The sequence below is a fragment of the Nyctibius grandis genome, chromosome 14 (assembly GCF_013368605.1).
Source record: "Nyctibius grandis isolate bNycGra1 chromosome 14, bNycGra1.pri, whole genome shotgun sequence".
In the NCBI taxonomy this organism is placed as follows: Eukaryota; Metazoa; Chordata; class Aves; order Nyctibiiformes; family Nyctibiidae; genus Nyctibius; species Nyctibius grandis.
Window position 1 is genome coordinate 8,319,871 of NC_090671.1, and position 23,558 is coordinate 8,343,428.

At 44.8% G+C, this 23,558-nt stretch overlaps 1 protein-coding gene across 17 annotated transcripts in view; it reads right to left on the reverse strand.

Moving 5' to 3' along the window:
* FBRSL1 (fibrosin like 1) overlaps nucleotides 1-23,558 on the reverse strand; it is a 546,044-nt gene that overhangs the window by 55,011 nt on the left and 467,475 nt on the right. For 16 of the 17 annotated variants that reach the window (XM_068412713.1, XM_068412724.1, XM_068412719.1 and 13 more), the window contains one exon: nucleotides 1,926-1,971. In XM_068412713.1, coding sequence (XP_068268814.1) covers nucleotides 1,926-1,971 — 46 coding nt within the window. Of the gene's footprint in view, nucleotides 1-1,925; nucleotides 1,972-13,629; nucleotides 13,692-23,558 lie in introns of those variants that run through there. The other variant, XM_068412728.1, reaches the window with a different exon arrangement.

The following is a 23,558-nucleotide window of genomic DNA, read 5'->3' on the forward strand; positions in this document are numbered from 1 at the left end:
ATCACCGAACCCGGTCGCGCTGGAGCGGCGTTCATTTGCATGTGCGAGAGACAAATCCGGCTCTTGCGTTGTGGGAGTGGTAACAGGGCAAGGGGCAGAATTCAGTGCTGTTTGGGTTTCTGCACAAAATCTTGCTGGGACAAATTTCTCTCACCTCTCAACGCAAGCGCCAAACGCTGAGGTAGCCCCGAGCAGAGCTTGCCCGCGATCGCAGCCCGCGCCGATCAGCAAGGCTCCACCAGTACAGGGCCAGGGTAAAGGAGGAGTCCAAGCCAAAAATCATGATCTGAACCCACATCTTTCCAAAGCTGGCAACGTCTACACCCACAGTAAACCAAACAGGAACAGTTACAGGGATATAAACAGCCGTGAACACAGACTTCAAGACAGCAAATTCACAGCCATTCACACATTTAACTTCCTGATAGGGAGGTATTTTGAAAACTCATGTTGCTGAGCTGCTCCGTGGTATGAAGGGGTGGGGGATCTCAGGCTTCAGCATGACGAGGAGCCAACAAAGCTGCTATCGCTTCAACATAAGCCTCTCCAGCAGATCTCTGTGCCATGCATTTATGCAGGATGGAAAGATTTTTGTTTTGCTGAGGCAGTGCCGTATGGGCAATCTGGTTTGCCTTATCAGCGAGCCAAGGCTGAGAGAAGAGAAATGCTCTTCCCCACCATTTGTGTAAACTTCCCTCCTTCCCCCAGATAAAGCTGCATACTTTTGCAAAAATATCTGCAAATGTAATAACATAATGGGCTTGTCATCGGTTTCCACATTTGGAATTGAAAATCTGCAAAGCTTGGAAAGAAAGAGAACTCCTAACACTTACCATTGCTGAAGAGCCCAGCTATAAACTGGGCCTGGATCCAGGCGATGGAGCACACAACCACCAAAACACCTTTTCATGGCCAGCACCCACCCCTACACAACTGCAAATTATTCCTTTCTTGGCCTTCTTGAAATAATGCAAGAAGGTTATTTCATCACTTTTTATTAATGGGCCTCATCTCCCCTTCTCCAGGGTATTTGCACATCCCTAGTATTCATTATTGCTCTGAACCGATCTTATTCTGTAGCTCCATGCAGGGAACGCTGCAGAACAGCCACCTGTCCTGACAATCCATTCAGAGCCACACCACCAACCCCCTCGCATGACACAGTGGAACCATTCCTAGCGCAATGCCTTCTACCACGTACCACACTTTGCCCTTCAAGGCTGTTTCTTCACTGTTTTTGCCCAGAACCCATCTCAGTGAGATTATCCGCGGGAACACACGAAACCAGAGTCGCCCTGTTTTATGGCTGTACCGAGCCCTCAAAGGAGGGCTTGGCATATTTAGAGATATGTCACCGTACCTGCCAAGGGGAATCTGAACCGGCGCAGTCTCTTAGCAACACCCAGCACATACCACAGGTAACTCTCAATTAACAGTAATAGTGGGAGCTGTGAGCCGAAACCCCGCGACGCGCCGAGGACCTTCCACCTCGCTTTGGAGAACAGACGTACAGACACAAACACTCTGTGTGCACCAGCAGGACAGGGATGCACAAGCCCTTGTAGGGATAATACAGATAACACTGAAATACTGCTTTGTTTAAAAGAAATGAGGATTTGATTGTATTAGAGGGAAAAGCATATCCCCTACAGTAAAGGCTGACTTCTCCTTTGTCAGTAATCCCTCTCCCTAAGACATTTGTTACAAATCTGACTGGTAGGGAAGAAGTCCCACCCCACGCTGAGACAATGCAGCTCTGAATTTTAACTTAATCATCACAAGCCTGTAAAGCTGATCTTTATGACAACACGCGTGGCAAAATTAAAGGTGCTGGCAAAACTGATGTCCTGCTATTTGCACAATACGGATTCACAACTCGAATCTCTTGCTCTAAGATACGGAAAGCATTTCTCCAGATCACTTACCTTTACTTGCTGCGGGGGAGAACAGCTTCTCAGAGCCTACAGAAGCCTGAAAAAGAAAGAGGAGAAAGAGGGTGAGCAATACTAAAGGAGAATTTAGGGAGGCTTGCTCACAAAAACAGCTCATAAAACGAGTCGGTTATCTGTAGACCTGCAATTACACAGAGCACCTGGAGGGTGCAATGTTGTGCCATTAAAGAATAAGCATGCATCCTAAGAAGATGAAAGCAAAGCGTATACAAGTACTGTCCTGATCTCACCCAACTATATCCCCCTGTCTCGTTTATTTAGGCAGCCATGCAATGCACAGCTATTTTATCCATGATTCTTCATATAAAAACAAACCCAGTGAAACTGCTATCAAGCTGAAGGAAAAAAAACACCCCACATTTCAAAGCCTCTCTCATTGAAAATAAGCTCATTTCTTGCTGAACATGCAAAGTGTAATTTGTGTGCTGGACACACAAGTTGCAACTGAACACATCCGTATGAAAGAGGGTGTTATATTATATTATGCCAAATGATAGGTACATGCTGCTATGCACTAACTGAGTATGAAATAAAACGACTTCCTCTTGGAAGAAGCCCATCTCCTTGCAAACCAGGTTGCACTATGCTGTTTGAACTCCACGGCAGTGTATTTGCGCTCCTCACAGCTCTGGGAAATAGTTAAAGAAATCCAATTAACCTAAACCTTGTAAACAGCTTCACGATAATCAGGGTCACTGGGTTACAGACAAGATGATAATGACAGACAGTGAAAAAAAGTCCATTCATCATAAATAAAGCTTTTATGAGTTAATTTGATGGCTTCCTTCCCTCCCTCCACTGATATCAAACAGTCAACCTATTTCAGCATAAGCTTTTCCTCCTCACTATCTGATAAAATGGCAAGTGGCCTCTACAGAATCAAAGCTGGTCTGGGAGCAAGGAGCACGATCAACATTACTACCATCTACGAGATAGCTGAAAATATCATCAACGTTTTGGCACTGACTGCTGCGCGAATAAAATGGGGTGAAGTACAAAGCTGAAGAGCAAAAGATACTGGAAGTGAAAAAAGCCTTTCTCCCCTGGCTTTGCTTTAAAAAAAAAATTAATTCAACACATGGCTGAACTAAGTTCATTTTCTTTTTGATTTTATTGATTTTATTCTAAGGTGCCTTGGGAGATTTGCATGATAAAGAGCACTGTGAATTGTATTACACTGTTATATATTTTAAATGACAACTCAGAGGAAAAAAACAAATTGTAAAATGCAAGATCTGCATGAGATATAGTAAGAAGCAAGAAAGAGTGATCTATTAATGTTATTTCTAAGGAAAGTGGCACTGCAAGCACTGAATGTCTCACTTAATGCAAATGCATAAAAAAGAGAGGGAAAACAACATGAAAAATAAGTTGAGGCTGAGACACATAAGAAAGAAATTCTGAATCATGTCCACGACAAAGCTGCACGTGTAGCTGTGGCATGTATGATCGTTACACAGCTCAGCAAAAGGATCCTAAAATCTTAGGGAAAATCAGTTACCTGCATGATCCCTTCACTGCATGGATTAAAGAGAGGAAGAACCAGGATTAAACAAGGTTTTGCCTAGGCTGGTTTGCAAAGAAAGTGTAACAGCGTCACACAGCAGCAACAACAGTGGTGCATAAAACGTTTGACAGCCAACTCTGAATTTACAACCCATTGTTAAGAGATTTTTCACTTATAATCAACACCAAGTCACCACGGACACAGAACACATCTGCAGGCTCTGGGAACTCACCCATACCAACAGCTTACACAAAGCCAGGACCTAGCCTCAAAGCACTCCGTAAGCACCAGGACACGGGGCAGGTGGATAAATAAGATTCCCCCATTTTACAGGCAATGAAACTTCAGCGTGGCTTGCACTGAGGCCCAAGCAGTAAATTGGCAGCTGAGCCACAAGTCCTGGTTTCCGACGCCGGGGTGCGGGGTGTGCAGCCCAGGAGAGGGGCCTGTTTGCCAGCAGCCTGCTCGGGGGAGCTGCCCGTCCCCGGGTGTCGTCCAGAGCAAGCCGCCAGCTGCAGGACCCGCTCCAGCGGCAGCCACCACCCCAGCTGGGAGAAGCTTTATGCTGGAAAGTTGGGTCCTGCCAAGGCTGCTTTATGGCAACCACCAGCTCACTCCCTTCTGCGTAACTCAGTACCAAGGATTTAACGTAGACTGGCACTGCTTAATCATGAGCTAAAGATCTCGGTGCTACAGGTCAAAACCATATAAAAACAATGTTTAAGGAAGTCAAGCAAGAAAATACACTTTTAAGAGAAAGACACACAGATTACTGCTCAGTCTTCTGGTATCAGTATGTGGCACCGCCTTCGACAATCAGAGTCAACATTTACAGAGCAGCGTTTTCAACATCACAGCCACAGTTTACAGACACAAACCTTCACACCTAGAGTTTACAGTAACTTTTGCTCTCACTTCTGGTGATCTCTAGCTCCAGATCTGAGCAGTTTTTGGCATGAGCACCATTCTGAAACAGTGAATGCCTGTGCTATATAGGATATTCTGCAAGCTGCTGTAATGGCAGGAGGGAAGCTGGGGGAGGAAGAGCCTGAATACATCATTCACCCTTTAAAGGAAGCATACAATAAAACCTATGTGTCTGAGGGAGCCCACTAATGAGTGAAAAAATCCAGCAAACCAAACACATCTGCTAAAACAAGTCCCCTCCCAAATTTTCTGCTGTTTCAAGCAAATCATTTGCATATGGTTAAGAAGGGATTAAAAAAAAAAAAGTGGAATTCTTCCCTTGTGAGCAAAACCAGGCATTTGCAGTCCTTTATGTGGATGGGTTCAAGCCATCCCAGGAAATCACACCTTTTTTTTTGGTTAGAAAATGAAACTAGACATTTCCTTTTTCCCCCTTTCAATGCCTCCTGCCTGTCTCCACCTGAAGCACCATCTCAGGGATGAGAGCAGCCGGAGCAGCTCCGTGCACCCCTCTAGTCGTTCACTGCTCCCCCAATTCCTTTTTGTTGCTGAGTAAGGCAGAGATACACCCCCAGCCTGAAGCTAACAGACAAAAGCCACCTCCAGCCTTCCTGGTACATTTGCTGCTCATCTCCCTGCCCCATGAATCACCACAGCAGAGCCCGAGACAGGCACGTTTTCATAAAAACTGCTGCTTGCAAAGTCCCCCCTTCATCCCCAGTAACGACCTTTGCATTTTAAGCGTATCTAACATCTGTCCCAAAAGTGAACACACACGAATGATTTCAGAGAGCAGCAGCTTCTGAGGTAGTCCCACGATGCTGAAACTTTTCAGACCCAGCACCCTTTCGACGACACGCTAAGATCTGCACCAAGCCTTGCTGGTCCCCCTTTGTGGTTTATTCAACAGAGTTAGCAATTCTCTGCCCCATTTTGATTTTCTTTCTTTTCTACACCAGATCTAAAGGGAAAAATGTCTTCACCCAGTTCTGTGACAGTTTTAAAACCAGGCTGAATACACTGCAGAGAAAAATAGTATTTCTACCCTTTTCTGCTTTGCAAAGAGCAAGCAGAGGAGTGGTGCTGCAGTCCCTCACCCCTCCTCCCCTTAAACCTAGCACATACGAACACCGATTCAATTTTCAGCACTAAAAGCTTAGCAAAGGCAGCTTTCTTCCTCAAAATGTAAGGTGGTAACCACAAAGGATGTAGCACACCCTCCCCTCTGAAGGTGAACAGTGAGGCATCATCAAGTCCATGCCTCGTTTGTCCTGGTTCCCACTAACCCAGGGCAGCTGAAAGGTGTAAGAGCTCTTCCAGATAATAATTTAATGATTACATATAGCAGAACAACATCATCTGATAGAGACAGCATTATAAACTATGCCAGGCCCCACAGTAATTACTTTTTTTTTTTTTCCCTTTCTCTGTAGCCTATAAAATGGCTAACAGGGAACAAAACCATTTCTTATCACCAACAACGGAAGCTCTGCAGATCTTCACGCAGTGTGCCAGAGCACTGAACGCCAGATCCATGCCTGATACTTCAGGCGCCTGATCCCAAGACATTGGGAAGTTGCTAATACAGCCACAGTTCTGGTTCACAAGGAGAAAGACCACATGGTGTTAGGGACCTGGTACGTATGTTTTGTACAGGCAAAAGCCAAGCATTCCCTCCACACTTGAGTCCAGTACGGTAGGCAGAAGGAAAAGGAGGCAGTAAGATACAGTGTACGTTTTATTTCTGGATGGCTGCCCATCTTCTAAACAGCCAAGAGCTGGTCTCAGACTGTTTTCACACTATTACTGAACTTAGCAAGCACTAAAAAGCTCTCAAGAAAGCCCTTCTCCAGGAGATTTGCAAACTAGAAGTGCTGGATACGCTTAGAGAAAGTTTCAGCATAAAGCACTGACACTACCTGAAAATTCTGGATCAATTTTCATTCTTCCCTTTGATCTGTTTCCCCTGCTTTTATCTACCACTCTGATGCCACTCGATCGCTTGTCTAGCGGACAATTTCAGCACGTCAGTATTGCTTTACTAGTTTCCAGTTGATTCTGTAAGTCATTCATAGCAGACCCCTTCATTCAGTAACATGAGAACAATAACTAAAACAGGAAGGTATTGTTTGGGTTGTGATTCTTCTATAGGAAATGGAAATTGATCCATATGGAAAGGTGCAAGAGGAGCCTAGAAATCACACACACGCACACAAAAAAACAAACTAAAATTCACCCTTAAGACTAAGAAAGTATTCAACACATTCCAGGATACAGAAGTAACCCGGGGTAACACTGCCTGCATTGTGAGGGGATGTTTCAAGGGAACCTACAGTCTTTTCAAAACCACGATTATTTTCTGACGGAAATCACAGCTCAATTAAGAAGACAAAAGGAAAGTTAGACCTGCAAGTCAGTCATTTCATGCACCACCACAGGAAGAAAAGCTGGAGTAAGAAGTACATGAACTATTTTTGTGACACCTTCTAGGAAAACCCAGCTTCGTGGCACACGGCTGGCTGGGACAGAGCACAACCCAGCTGTGTAAGGGGTTAAGCAAGAGGGAACAGGATACACAATGGACTTCTATAAATCCACACTGCATTTTGTGATTATCTCCCAATAGCAAAGACATTCACCTGTCCCCTTCCCTCCTGAGACCCTCACACAGAATTTCTAGCCTGGGCTTTCAAGAGGGCTCAGCACTCAGCAGCTGCCCTTGGGGCACCAACCCGATCAGAGCTGCTGGGTATGGAGCATCTCTGAAAATCCATTTAGAGACTTGAATGGTGACCAGGTTGTTCCGAAAAACCTAGTTCCAGCTGACGGGCAGGATCACTTACGAAATTCTGGCTGTTGATGCCCAACACAAATAAGGCCTAATAATAAAGAATATATTCACTAAGCAAGAACGAATGCCAGACAGATCTCTGGCTTTCTAGCAGCAATCCTAAAACTTCAGCTGTGTCTTTAGCTACACGGTAACATGTCACAGTGAAATACGCAGCACAAACACCCCAAACAGGCAACCACTTATTGACATTGCAATGCCTTAAACACCCCAGATACTTCTAGTTCAATTTTGATTCAAGGCCATATCTGGGAGGTACTGATGGGTCTTCCATATCTTGCATGGAAGTTCACTCTACAGAAGGTCCACTACAAACAAAAAGCTTTGTGGACTGTACTTTCATACAGCAACATACTTGTTGAGGTTCCCACCTTGCCTTCACTTAGCACATGCATGTTCAGTACTGCTATAGTCCTGGAAAGGGCCTTTCACAACACACTCCTCTCTTCGTCACTTTTTCTTCCAAGAATGCTTATTTCTCTTAGCAGTTTATATAACCATGACTATTTTTTGCAACAGCCCCTTTGAGAAGCTAGCTTAAGTCTGGGAACAGAGAATTAAATTAGGCCATAGAGATCCTAGAAGCAGAGACCACTGGTCCCAATTCACTGTTGAATTACACTGAATTTACATGATGGCAAACGGAAAGCAAAGCAAAGTGGATGCTGACTGGGAAGCACCGAAGGAAATGCTGGATAGACAGTTTGATTCAGTTAGCGCAGGGCAAGGGGGAGCCAAGCCCATTGCTTCTCTGCAAGTTCAACGTTACGGTTTTGTTTTAGACCTTCTCTTTTGGCAACACAGCGATAAGCTTAAAATAACACCATTTTGAATCCAGAGCATGTTCCTCATCGTTTAACAACCATTTTGGGATAGATCAAACTAGTTTAGATTAAGCAGAAACTGTAATTCTTAAACATATGCCGCTGCGGTCTGCCAGCTTATTGCACAGATGTGCCTCTTACCATGACGAAGGGTGACCTACTGCTCCGAAAGCAGCGGGATGCCTGACCTACAGCATGTCTGCTCTCAGAGCCTCGGGGCACAGCCTTGCTAACTCCTCTTCCCTCTCTTCTCAAACCACCCCTCCAGCCCCTGGAGAATGGCTATAGCCCAGAGTTTTCCCCTTCCTATTCCCTCCATTAGCCATGCTTTATGATTCATCTTCCTCTGAGCAGTTGCTGCCTCCCAAAGGAAAACATCAAACTCTCTCTCCTTCCCAGCTCAGCTCCAATAAATAAATAAATACATGCACTGAAAAAAAATTTAGTAAAGGAGGAGAAGGGAGGAAGCTGGGGAGTTCCTGGGCCTCACCAAGGCTGGTCGTACAGCTGCAAAAGGTCCTTCAGCTGTTTGCAGAGACGCTGACCAGGAAAGAAGATTTCCAGCTGTCCCTCATTAAACCCAGCCAAAATACTTGCTTAATGTTGTTGTGCCTGCATGTCCTAATTCAAATTAAGGTGTTGGTCCATATCTCAGTATCCTCCTCCCTCAAACCTCAGCTCCCAAAACCTACCTGGATTTTACACTGCTGGCTATTTCCATTCTAACCAGCACTGATTTCCCCATCGCTACATGTTTGTATGCTCCACGTCCTGGCTTATTCCCACCAAGCAAGTGCTGGTTATGGTTAGCAGGGAAAAAAGAAAAAGCAGAATGTGAAGTAGATGTTGCTCTTCTTTTTCTCACACTGGGTTGTTTTTGCTTCTGTGCTCATGGACAACACCACCGACTTAGCTGCTGGGCAGTCTGGTCTATGAATGGCATGCAGAGGATCGTTCTCTCCCAGTGTCATCACATCAGGCTGCACCTCTCACTGTAGATCGGAGGCAGCAACCTGTCCATGTTAAGGGCAACTGATACATGCCCCAGTCAGTGAAAAACAGATCTCCATGATACACTTATAAAAGGGCTTTGTGCAATCTGTTTTTAAACGTCTCAAACAGCAGAGATCTCATGCCTTTTCCCGAGAGCTGACCCGCTCCCGAACAGGCAGGCTTCTCAGCCTGGACTTCCACATTTAAAATTTTTCCATTACCCCGACATTGACTTAGGCAACCACAGACTTGACTGTTGATTTAGCTTTTGCTACTGATGTAGGGGAAAACCTGCCTACAAATACAGAAGGTTGGGAACGCTGTGTAACATACTACTTTAGTACCTTTTATTATTGTCATTACAGCTTGAAACTATCTAGCCAGGCTATCTGTTTGGCTGGGATACGGGTTTTTATTTGCACTAAATCAAATGGAATGGAGAGTGCTCTTTGCAGAACTACCTAAAACTTCTTATAATTCAGAGGCTGCATTGTAGGAAGAGTGATGGGGGAGAGCAGGGACTGTACTGCAAATGACAGGTGGCAGACTGTTGTTTGGTACCTACCAAATTACTCTGCTGCTCCCAGGGCTGCCTTGGCATTTCATTATCCCAACTCTCTCCTGGAAGGATGCGGACATAAATTCACACCTCATGTCCTGGTTTCCGTCAAACTGAGTAAGAGTGCAAATGCTGGCACCAACTGGGAATGCCAAGCAGGGCTTGGCATGCTAGAACAAACTCTCAGCTGTGGTCTTTGCCAGCTACCTGCATTTATCATTGTAATGGCCTGCCAGACAGGACTTGGCAACCGACGGAGGAGGGCGGGAGGAGGAGGGCCAGGCTCTGCACTGCCAAGCAATTCATTCCTGGAGCTCCTGCCATCACTGTACCAGCAGGGCAAACTTCATTTTATTTTATCTTTTAACCAATTATGTGTCACCTAAATCCCACCTGCAGCCTTCTCCAACACAAATGGCTATAAATCACAGTTCAGAGACCAAGAGGGTTTTGCAAGACATTTGATTTCATAAAAAGGTCACTGTCTGTCTGAGAATTGCTGCAGCTCAAAAATGTACCAAATAACAACCTGCACTGGCAGACAGGGAAGGAACCACTTCCATGGTCTGTTGCATGTTGTCAGATAATTTTAGAACAATTAGGGAGGCCGAATCCTAATGGCAGAATCATTAGGATTCAGCTGAACCAAAGAGCTGATAAAAATTCAGTGAAATATCTCCTCCTTTCAATTTTTGAAGAAAGCATAATCGATTCAATAAAAAAGGCAAAATTGCATGAGCACACTAGAAATAACTGGACATAACTATGGTGGACAGATAAGCAGAACAGATGCCTGTCATCACTGTGACCTCCTCCAATCTGCCTAGGTATTTCAGCACTTAACACCATGCTTTGCTGTTTCTCAGACCACCGCAACACTCCGTGGTCTCAGACCACTCAGGATGGTCTGCTGTTTAGGGGAAATGCCATCTTACCATTCTTAATCCATATGCCAGACATAAGTGGACCCCGTATAGCACTTTATGTGAACTACATCACAGCAAACATGTGGGATGCTCAAAAATCATTGACACTGATGCTATTCTGGATGCCCTTTGCGTCCTTCCCTTTTTTGCAGGTGACATGTCCTGCCAGGCAGCCCTCTGACAAACCAGCATCAAATTCTCTGAAAAGGATCAGGCTAACTGCAATAAACACACGAGATACAGAGAAGATTGCATTGTCCTCCTAACCCGGACCATGGCGTATGACACACGGACATCCCTCCGACAGAAGTTCCCAGTTACGGACGCAGTCCTGCCATGGCCCTTTTCTGGGCTGGGAGGTCAGGGAGCTTATCAGGAAGGCGGCTCTTGTCCGCTGCTATTGAAACTTGCTGTATTACCCGCAGCAACCTCAAAGGAGTGCCTCTGCAGAAGGCTCTTTTGTTGTTGTTGTTTCTAATTCACTGCTCCAAAATATTTCTTGGCTGCATCCCAGGGCTGAAGCCTTATCTGACCATCCCCCCGGCAGACACACAGCAGCTGCAGAGGCTTATCACGGCTGCCTGTCCACCGAGTTTACAAATTAACACCCTATCGAGGCTGCACGAGGGCTGATTAATCAGAGAGAGGCAGTCTGAGGGCCTTTATCACCGTAAGCGGCTGCTGGGAAAGAAGTCACAAATCTCTCAGGAGGCCAGAGATGCCTTACAAATGAAAGAGCAGGAGGTCGGAGAGGAGGAGGGCGCAGTGGTAGGGGAAGCAGATATTTTAGAGATAGTGGTGGTGGAGGTAATGGAGCAGTGGGAGGGGGTGAGCTGCAGGAAAACGCCAGTACATTATGACAGCTAAAAAAAAAAAAAAAGATAATTAACAGCCTATACCTCATGATTCTAGCTTTCCCTCCCCGGGCTATAATTTAGCCTATTGCTCCTTTGCTCCAGAGGACAATAAACATTTATTATGTTAAACACATAACTGTGCTGCACAAAAGCACCGTTCTTTCCCAGGTCCACTCCTTCCACAGCTGTGCAATCCAGGAGGAGATATGGCTTCTGAAGTGAGCTCCCCTTTTATGCAAAAAACGGCTCAGTTTGGACACAAAAAGGCATCCCTGGCTTCAGCCAAAGTTGCAGTGTGCTGGGTGCATTCGTACTGAACATGAAGGCAAATGCCAAGAGACTGAGAGCTCTTAGAGGGATCCACTGGCCCACCAGCATCTGGTACCCGGCATAAGGATGCGCAAGCATCAGCAGCTCCTGCTGCAACTGCAGAGATTGTGTGGTTCAGGTAGGCTTCACCACCTACGAAGTATCTCCTCTTTTCAATTCAGCAGCCTCGCTAAGAGGTTTACTGGGAAATTTTCAATCCCACCAGAACTGCGTGTAGGAGAGATTCTTATTACAAGATGAATATTACAGTTGTGTGAATCGTACTGCAGCAGCGCTGCCTCTGACCCCTCCACGCACTTCATCCCTCATAATCAAGCAGTGATTGAGGAGATTTGCCTTTCTAGTGGTCCAGGCACTGCTCTTCCTTTACTTCATGCTAGTATCGGCTGCAGCCCTCCAGCTTCATCCTTGTGCCAAGACAATGCAAAATAATTATAAAGACAAAGGAGAGTCACACTAAAGAGATTTAAAAACTAATACATCTTTAAAGGAAACCAAATTGGGCATCTGTCTACATTTGTCAACATTCATTTTGTATTTTTAAGTTTTCAAGTTTAATTCTTGCAGCCAAGACAGTTGGATGTTTCCTTCAAGATATAATATGTATGTTAGCTGAGATTCTCATGCAGCAACATGACTCCAGAAGGTAAAATGCTTTATGTTACCAACGTGAAGACATTCATAAGCAAACACTGCAGCCACCTCCTGCCCAGTCCTTTCCATTAGCACACCAGTAATCAATTCAACAAATAACCTCTGGATAGAAATGTCATTCATTGCAGCTTTACCACCAACAGCGCCAGGCTTGCACGTGATCTTGGGGAATGTCCATTCCCATTTTGCCCACAGAAACTGCAAAAATACAGAACAAGACTGCCACGGCCTTACTGAACAACTTCAGGCTACCTCTTTTCAGACAGCACCGGAAAGCAAAACCAAAAAAAAAAAAAACAAACGAATGACCATCAGCCTTCTCCTCCTCTCTTGATCCAATGAGAAAACTATTTCCTGAACCACCTGTATTATGGGTCTACGAACCCTTGCAGATGCCCAAGTTTTACCATTATCCATTAGGTTAATTAGAAACGGGCAAGGAGATGCTGAATATTAGTCCAGGAAAGGAATGACCGCTTTTTTATCTGAAAACGCCCTGCCAGCCTCTGGGAAGTAGACAGCTGCAGAAGGTCTTCTCGTAGCTCTCCTCCACAAACAGACATCAGATCAATTTGAGCTGGGCTGGACCACCACGTGTTATGTTCAGCAGACCCAAGGGTAATCAAACGAAGAAGCTACAAGGCGATGATACCTCCCGTCACCCCAATCAGATAACAGCAACTCTATACATGAAGGAAACATCAAATATTCATTAGGTAAACAATACCAGTGTGGTAATCCCAAAACATGGTGAAATATTAGAAGCTGTCTCTCTGGTGTTTATCAGATTGACTCTTCTGACGTAATTATTAACTCTGCCCATCAATCCTTCTCTCTCTCATGTCTTGTGTTGCTGCCTTTTAGAGAAAAAACGTCCCCATTGGACTAGCTGTTCCCCACGGCTCTATCACCACATGGGAACACCCTCACCTGCAACAGAAGGTACACTGCAGGGTGCAGGAGTATTTAAAGACCCAAGAGATGGAATTAGGTACACCTAAAAAGAGGGAACCAGGACAGCATATAAATTTCCCTACAAATGGAGGCTGTGAAGGAAAAAACATGGAAGAAAGACTATGGTCCACAGCTGCAAAGCATTTGGCTTCTACCCCTCACTCACTCAAGGGCAGTAAGTGCACTCACCTCCTTTTTACAGAAAAGAGGCACCAAGCATTTCTCCTGTGCTATACAGTAAGTCAAGAAAGAAGCTCTCATCATAATACTTTGATTAAATATGGCATTAACTGACCTCATCTTCTGTGTAAGAAGGCGGTGAAGGGGGCAGTCCACCGTTTGCAGCCGACATATAATCTGTCTTCTCCAATTAGATATGCTTTGCAACAAGTGTGGTGGATCCATTTATTTCCGTACTGCAGTAATGCAGATAAATCCAACTTTGGCTCCAGTCCCACTGCTTTCAAAGCTGGGGCTCCACATTTCCAATCCTTGCCCTTATTTTTTTTTCCCCTTTCTGCTACAAAATGTCACCAATTTACTTTAGCCTGGGGGCCCATTTCGAGTTTTACCACTAATATACGAGAAATGCATTTTTCAAGCTGTTACCACTTAACTGTACTGATATCAGCCACTCAGGGGACACAATATTGTTTACACATCCTGCTCTATGGAATAAGCACGGATGCCAAAACTCTGCCTGGGTTGTGAAGGAGACATTTACTCTCTGTTTTATGAGATTTCCTCGATTTGTGGCTGTCTCAATGGTCGTAAAAACAGCTGTAAATCAAAAGAGCACCACAAAATTGCAATAACAACTGTCGAACCCAGCTCTAAAGAGCGTAACTCCCAGCAACAGAAGGTGGAAGGCTTTTTTCTGATTTAATACCAGGTGTGGGGGAGCCCTAACAAGTCTACGTGCAGCACCGTGTCTGCCCACAGTCACCCACACACCAGCTCAGCCAAAAACCTCGTTTTTTGGCTGCTCCCCTATCACTCGCCCCTACTCTGCCCCACGTAGTCCCTTCCGGCCTCTTTCCTCCTCTCTTCTGGAAAACAGAAGTCTTTTTCAAATGCCTGGAGAACGCTTATACAAATAACTGCTGAATGCACAGCCCTGTTTAAAGCATTAAAATAGACAGAAAAGTCAGTCTAGTGTTCAAACACGACTGTGCTTTGGATTGTGGCTGCCATGCAAAATGGCAATGGCTTTAGCAGGTTACCTCAGCAAGGGCCCATCGCCTTGTTGCTGGCCTACCCGAGAGAGCCCAAATTCCTGCACAGCCTCTCAGCCCAGTTTTTAGGGAGTGGAGTGAAGGAGGAGAGGGCTGGTGAGACATGAGTTATTAACAACCGTCTTCTGGGAGCTGATTCTAGCTAAAACGGTTCCAGAACAGGCAGCTCCATTTGCTCTGACAGTCTCCAGTGAGGACTGGCCAAGCAGCAGATGCATGAATTTGAGAGTTTCTGTTACTCTGTGCCACTGGCTATGATCCAAACCAAAGAGAGAGTTTCACCCGTGGGTAAAACAGCCTTCCTGGATTTTTCCATGCCCCATTCCAGTTGCTTTCACAAACAATCTTCTCATCCTTGTCTCCAAAAACCTAAAAGACTCTTCAGTTCCTCCATCTCACCGCCCTCCCCAATCCAAGCCTAACTCGGCCAACAACAAACTTCCTTCACCAGCTCCCAGCTCCATGAGAAATCAGCTGTGGCCCCAAGAGCCACGCTGTAAACCCTGGGCCAATGGATTTGCCTAGCCTCTTTGTGCCCTCCATCCAAAGGACGGAAATCTTTCCTGTCCTCACCAGCCAGGTCGTCGTTCTCTTTTTAAAGTTTCCTCTTAAATCAAACTTCTTTCATGGCATTTAAATAGCCTAACTTTCACCCTTACAGAAGGAGGTTTGTATGTGCACATGCCAAAGCACGTGAAGAAATGGGGAAAGAAAGTTCATGGGAAGTAAGTTTTGACACTGCTCGTCTCAGTTGTTTTTCTGTCGTCCGCAGTAGACTAAAATACACTTGGGTTCTAGTGTGTTACTGTATCTGTGCCTGGTGGTGTGTTTTTCCAGATGCATATCCTAATTATGCTCTTCAAGTAAATGCCCCGTGCAGCAGGTAGTCGAAGAGAAAACCTCTTTACAGTCACCATCATGCTGTGATCCATTCTGGACAGGAACTCCCTCCTGCATTGAGAGCACAATTTAATTTCCATGGACCACTTGATGCGAAGGGAAAAGGATATATATTCTTTTGTCTGAGCCCCACAAAGTGTCAGCCCTTCTTTTCCCATTCTTCTGGTAGACGTGTACATTCACATTCTTGACAAAATCCCCAATAGACAGAAATGGTCTTTCACTTGCAATACATTATGCCTCCCTTCTATAATCTTTTCCTTCTTGTACAATGCCTCTTGACTTCCCTTTGGCTCTTTTCTTTGTAATTTTTCCTTTATGAATACAATCAGAGAGACAACACGAAAAATCCCCCAAACCCAAACGAACAAAAAATGTCATTCAGAGCCTTTGCCGATGATGTTACTGGCAATTCTAGTTGAGAAACCATCTGTACAGACATGAACTGATCTGACACAGGGAACAGCTAGTTTTATTTCAAAAAGCTCTGTGTTCTCAGTGTTCTGGGTACAGGAACTCTACAAGCCAGCTGAAGCTAATAGGGTGAATATGTGATCAGCTACACCCATGCAGCTCTTCCAAATTTCTTTCTTTTGTACTACAGCAACTATCTGGGTGGGGTTGCAAGAACCATTAAAGCAGTCAAATATATACCATGCCAACTGCTGACCACAAACCCAGGCCATTTCCTCATGCACAAACCAAAAGAAAGTTCTCCCAGTTATTGGCTTGTATCAGTAACCAACTACTTTCAATAAAAACATGGTTCTGCGTGCTAGAAGTTACTAGATTTGGAGTCTGGCAAGTCTCAAGAAGGATGGAAGGCTGAACTCTAGATGCATGCCTGGTACCGGGAAGGTGGTGTACTCTAGTAGGACAGTCCACCTAACAGCAGTTGTTACAATAAGGCATAATTGCAGGGCAATTACTAGGTTTATTATCCATATATGCTGATATGACTTCACCTGTAAAGTTCCATTTGCCTGTGGTGAATGGTAGATGTCTGCCAGAGGTTTTGGTGTTCTAAAACCTTCTACTGTGTTTGCTCATGGACCTGTGAAGAAGTAGAGCACCACTGACCGGCTTTGCTCTTCTCCCTTTGTGGTGATGTCTAAGGGGGAAGTTTTTTGAGTCATTGGCTAATGCCTGACATGCTCAGTCACCAACTGGAGAGCTTCAAGGACACTTACACACGTGGCTTGCCAAAGGGCTAGGTCAGCTCTGGGCAGAAGAAAGCTGGCCCAGTTGGAGGAGGGGAACATCACTGGTGTTTGTGTTCAACCACCAGCTTTGCACCTGAGGTGCTTTTGGAAGGAACGGGAGAGCAAGCTGGACTTGACCTCTCCTTGGCTAACTACATGCTCATTTGCCAAGACAGAAACAACTCTATTCAGCTGCCAGGTCATTCACCCCTCCAGTCAACTGCACCTTCAGAAGCCTTGTGCTGATCTCGCATGACTTGGTCCTGGCTGATCTCCCCTTGGCCTCTTAGTGGCAAGAGCTGAAGCCAGTGCCCTTTCCATATCTCTCTTCTAAAGTCACACAACAGCTAACAGCTCATTTCTTGAACCAGAGGCACACATGCAGTGTTGTAAGAAGCCTTTGTGATTTTAGCCTAGACATGACTGTCCTTGCTTAGTAAGGAGATGAAAAGCCTACAGTGAAAAAAGAGGCAGAATAGTCCTGCATGTTAACACACAGTGACTAACACCTTCCTGGTGACAATCTCCTTGTACTCACTGCAGAGGGATGTGTGTAATGATCCTCTGGAGACACTATCTTGAAAATGCACAAAAGGCTCTCATCAGATCCCAGCATCTTCTGATTAGCTTAGCAAGGGTAGTAAAAGGGACATCAATTTTCTAGGAAGTGTATTCAGAAAAGCACTTGATCAAACGTTTAGCTCCATGTATGGGCTTAATCTCACTGTAGCTGAAGCACTTTCCTAAACCAACGTCTTGTTTATTTCTTCTGCGAAAAATAAAATGACAGAAAGGCCTCCAAAATGAAAAACGTAGACTTTAACAGTCAACAGTTTAGGAAAATTCTGATGAAGCTCTGAATTTCTGTGGCTTTCAGCTCATCTGTAAAACAATCTGGAAGTGTTGACTTTGGCAAATGAGGGAAGGAAAGAAATAGAAAATACAGAGAAATAGCCACAGAAGACGAAGCTGCTATCTTGTCTTAAAGATAGCCTAGATGAGTCCAAAGCAAACGTATAATACCTTTTGTTGCGTTTACCCTTCCTGAGATTTTATTGTTTTTTTTTTCCCTTTCCTAAAACAATACCAGATACACCTTGACAAATCTGGAATGCTGCAGCCAATCCATCTGCTGCTCTGCATCGGGCAGACTGCAGAAAATGGAATTTTTCTTTTCCCATTTGCCTCCCAGTCTCATCGCTGCTGCTCCCCACTAACACACTCGCAGCTCCTTCCCCTGCTCCCCTGGCTGGTGACTGATTGCTGGACTCGCAGCAGATGGCTGATGGAGCCGGGACTGCTGTTTCCTACGCACTTCAGCGGTTCCAGTCAGACCTCAGCGTCTCCTGCCTAGCTCTGCAAGAACGCAAAGCAAAAGGTGCAGCAGTTCTGTACCCAATGAGCCAAAGCCACTTTTAAAGCTCATTTAAAATACATATTTTACTAGCTATTTCTCAAAACAGGCACTTGCAAGTGCACAAACTGAGACAGAGCAGCAAAAAATAACCTAAGGCACTTAAATAATTTGTATTTTCAATTTTTCCCCCAAACACACCTATTCCAACTTTACCATTTTGGACAACACAATTTTGTGCAAGAGCACATGCACAACCCTGCAAGATTGACTAAGCTCCACTTCAACACAACCATGGAAATGTTTGGTTTCCTACGTCCAGTCCAAGCTTTCAGGTCCCAAGACTTACTGCTGTATCTCACAGGAAGAAAAATGCAAAGAAGTCAACCCCTCCACCTCTACCTTAATCTCCAGACAAGTAATTCCAGCACCCCAAGTCCTCCTCATGCAACACAGAGCAGCCTGAAGCACGTCCTGAGCTGGGTGCTCACAAAGAACCAGCGCGGTTTTTGTTGTCTTTATTGCGAACGCTTCAGGGCAACGGCCACCTTTAATTTGTGCCTTCCATAATATCAAACATGATATGAAAACCTAAGAAATAGTTGTGCTTGTGCACGATAACCTGAAGGCGTTTTTGCCCTAAACCACTTCCAGCATGTACAGACAAAAGAAATAATGTTGTCCTGCCTCCAACACTCCCAGCCATCAGAGGCAACGTTAACCGTAACTTTGCTTCTGCTCTGCGTTAACATTTCTGTGCATCACAAATAAGCACCTCATTCAAAGATCTCTCCCCAATTTATTTCACTCCAAAAAAGGAGACAGATGGTAGAAGACAGAGGGTTTTACAGTACTAAAGGTTGGATTTTTTTCCTCTTCATTTGTTCCCTGCGCTCTTTCTTATCCTCAGGGACCTGGAATTTCTTTTGATAACACCATGCTGCCTAATAAACACGCATACAAGCACAGTCACAAGTATACATCTATCATCAAAGAGCCCTTCTTGTCTCCGCTCCCCACAAAGTTGATTAATGATTACGTGTTTAACACATACATTATACATGGGAGGGGGAGACGAAGAGGGTAAATCCAAGCCCCTGTATACATTTACATATATTTACATACTCACATAAAGAAAGCAGAGGAAAGCAAAAGAGGGCCATTCCCATCGGGACAAAAATCCATTTTGGTAAACATACCTCCCAGCTCCCCGTTTTAAAAGTACAAAGGCAAAGGCAAGGCTCTACCTGGCCCAAGGAAGAAACTAAAGAATGAGCAAGCAGCCTTGTTTGGTTCCTGCAGTTCCATCCTGACACGAAACCAGTAACTCCGTTATCAGCAGTCACATTACTTATGGTTTGTAAATGTGATCTAACAGCTGCAACACAGTTTAAGAGAAAGGAAAGGGGTTAAAGTTTTAAGGGTGCTCTTGGTTTGTATTATTAATTCATACAGCTAAAATCCCAGTTTGGCAGGCAATAAAATAGGTAATTAATTCAATTAAATGTCTCCTTTATGTAGAAAGAAAAAAATGATCTATCTTGTCACATCAATCAACACCCAGAGGTACCGTGAGCGTTTCAAGGACTGCAACCTGGGGTGACTACAGATCAACCACAAAGCCAGGCTGGATCCTTAAACGCAGACGAAGATGAGATGTCGTGTGGAAGGGTAGAATATGGACAACTTCCCTCTACATCATTCCAGGCTGAGCCAATCCTTGGAGCTGGATAACTGCCCGTGTCAAATAAAGCAGCCTGAAGGCTGCTTTAATCCTGCTGACTGCCAGTGGTCTCAAGCAATTGTTCCAGCAGCTGGGGGACCAGTACCATGGTAAAGGACTCCCCCGAGAAGGTCCCTTCTGGCAGCTGGGACAAAGCTGGCACTGAAACCGCTATTGTGGCTCTCTGCTCTCCAAAGCGTCCTCGTGCAGAGTTAATCTTCCAGCCACCCGCTCTGCTGGTTTTCAAACATCTTTGCAAAGTTCAGATTTAATACTGCCCCATTCGCAGGGGGTTCTCGTAGCACGCTAGTGCCAGACAATTGTCTTTGGCATTCATCTCTGCTGAACCAATCTACACCGGCTTTCTGCTGGTCCAGCTCCACCAGTCGCAGCCACCACACAAGTGCTGGTGAAGACAAGGCGCAGAGCAGCAGCCATTGCCAGTATTTTTAAAACATACTTGCCTAGTATCAATCCTAAAGAGTGGAAGGGATAGATTGGGGGAGCAACTGGATGACATGGTAGAAAAGGAAAATTTCCACAGTCCTAAGGCTGTGGCAGCTGCATGGCCAGAAAGGTCAACCACCTAGAAGGCACAAATAAGGAACTCTTATTTTTTTTTCCCCTTCTTTTTCATTCCATAACCTTTCGACTCTGAGTCATGACCGCTGACCCTATGACTTCACACTTTCTCTTTCCATAAAGCACAGCGCCTGAACTAAATAAAGTCACTTTCTTCCACCTGCTCATCCCTTATTTCAAATATAAACACAATCAAAATACAGACACTTTCTTTAGCTTTAGAACAGTGGAAGAGATTTGCCTTGAGTATTTCAAATAGAAAAATCCACAACTGCTCAGGAAGCTGCAGCTCAGTGGCTCCATTTAAATTCAGACAACCACCGGTGTTCATCGTCTTGCCTGTATCCTCTCCTTTGCTCCCTGATCTCTCCAGGTCCTTGCTGGCCAGATTGCTTCAATACACTTCACCACACCACTAACTGAAGAGGATGTAGACCATTGCCACAAACACAACATAGCATAAATCTGCAGCAGCCATTGTAAAGTATTAAGTTAATTTGTGCTGAAATGAAGCAGTCTAGGGGGGAATCAGCGTCATGATGCATGGCAGCACATCCTTCTAGTGTGCGAGGTCAGTGCATATCAACACTGGCTACAGGACCAGGGCTTGCATTAGCTCAGCACAAGTGTTTTCCTGGGCACATTTTATCACTGCCTCACATAAATGCAAGCATACTTTTTTTGCATTGCTACTGCAGTGTCTTGTGGTGGATATTTCAGACCTACCTGGGCTGCAGCCAGGAGATCTCGTCTTTATAACAGTAATTAATAAAGGCATACAGCTCCATCAAAGCACTCTTGGTTCACCTCTTAGTACAGACCATGTACCTGATCTCAGCCAGTGCTTATTTGTTTAGAAACCTAAAAACCATCTCCAACACACAATGTAAAGACATGCATGGTAAAAATACAACAAATACTAAGCCATCCTTGCTCATTCTAGAGGTTTGTGAGCCACATCTAGTTTGTCTGAGTTGGTATCTAGTTGGCTTCTGAACCAGAGTGCCAGATTTCTGAGACGAGAGGTAAGAATTTAAGAGTTTTGACCACAAGACAAGGAAAATGATCACATTAAAGGTGTCATGGCTCAAGCGAGATGTTAGCATCATGTCCCTTTTACCCTTCCTTGGCAGATGTCCAGATGGAAGTCTTTCAAACACACCAGTTGCTCATGCCCAGTGTTTATCCGCTCAATGAAATGGGTTATGGTGTCAGACTTCTGCTAAGCGAGCTATGGCTGAATGTGCTGCCTGCTTCATTGTCTTGCATATGTCCAGGGGTTGCAAAAGTGCTATAATGAAATTCACTTTTATCTTCATTACTTCTAGATTTCAAGTTCTTTTATTTCCAAACTGACAAAAAGAGCAAGACAGTCACTCTGGAGACCGTTCAACAACACACGGCCAAAGCTTCAAGACTATCTGCCATCTCTGAGTAATGCCTCTTGCTTAAGTCTGTGCCAGCAGAAAAATGACTCAACTTGCAGACTCTGGGGACTTTGGGGTTGAAGAAACCAACAAACCATGCACACAAAAATACGTGATCGCTCTTTGCACCTTTTAAAGCAGGGCGATATCACAGAACAAAAACCAAAAAGCCAACAACAGACTCTCGCTAACTGAACAGCGTGCAAGACAAGGAAAGTACCACCACTGACTAAACAGGTACCAGCACTCCTGCACCCATCTTGAAGACAAGATTACAGTCCCAGCTCAAGCAATATGACATTTTTAAATCAAAGAGATTTTGAACTTAGACACAGATGCCATGAAAAGATAAGGCATGACTGGAAGATCTCCAAATACCATTTGAAACAAAGATTTTGCTCTCTGAAGTAATTTCAAGGCAGCTGACATCTTTGTCATGTCATCTTGTGAAAAACATAAAAGCCACATAAAACTGTAAGTGGGATAAGGGCCATCTTCAGCCTGCTCTCGGGTAGGTAGCCAGGAACGATGCCCCACAGTAATCACATCTAAGAAATCTTTCAACAGGCAGCAGCGAAAAGCGGGACATGAGAAAGCAAAGGGGTACATCAAGCCAATGGGCAGAGAAGGTTTTGGGTTATCAGGTTCAAGGTTTGGGGTTATTTCACCTTATGCACAGAGAGAGGCTTATGAGTTCACATTAAACACACAAAACAAGGGGAGAGAGTGATCGATCAGTGGTTTCGGATCTGGCCTTGGAGGGAGCAATGTGGGCGAGCGCAAGGTGAGCAAGAGAAGCACATTCAACCTCCCACCCGGTGCCTGACCCAGTGCTTGGAGGGAGCGCCAACAAATGCACAGGAATAATGTGGTGTGCTGCCAGTGCGGCTGCATCGCTGCCTCTCTTCAGCCACGCTAACCAGAGCCCCAACAAAGATTGCTGCAGGGACCTTCCTCTCTACATAAAGAGACAAACTTAATACATGAAAGCATGGGAGGGGCAAAAAATCACATCAGACAGGAGGAGCAGAAGTTTCTCTGCTGTTAATGCCTTGGGTGGGCAGTGAATCCAGTGTTGCGCACCAGAATAAAATGAAGGCAAACTAGTAAGAAATAAGGAGCATACAATGGAGCACTACAACTGAGATATTCAAGAGACTGAGTAAAGTTTAATGCTCACAGATTACAGCAAAGTATAACGTGATAGAGTCAGCAAGCTTCTCCAGTACAGAAGTGACTCAAACTTTGACATTTTGACTTCAAAATTCCTGTTCAAATATGAGTTTCTCTACAGCTACAAAAGCAATGAAAAAACCCCATAGCCACGTCTCAAAAAACCCCAATCTGCAGCAGAGAATCCTTTTTTCCCCTCCATGTTTGTACAGCACCTAGTGCACTGAGATCCTGGTCTGTCACTCAGGCTTTCAGGTACTACTATAATGCAAATAGTAATAAAAAACCTCACCCCTTGAAACAGCAATCTTGAAAAAACATTACCCTTGGTACCACAGATGCCCCTATAATAATCTCCACCGTAAATTGAAACTGTTACCATCGCACCAAGAACCTCTGGAAATATTTAGTGACACTGTTACCAACCTGGGTTTAGTTTCATTAGTAGTCCAGACACGTGGTAATGAAGAACCCATTCAATTCCCTCTCTCTGTTAGTGGTACACTTCATGGGCTCACGGAAAGCACACATAAAACTGTTATCTCTGACAGGGATGGACACATGTGTGCACGTCCCAGATTTGGAAATTGCACTGCAGCAAATACAGCCTTCACGTCACTCAACTGCA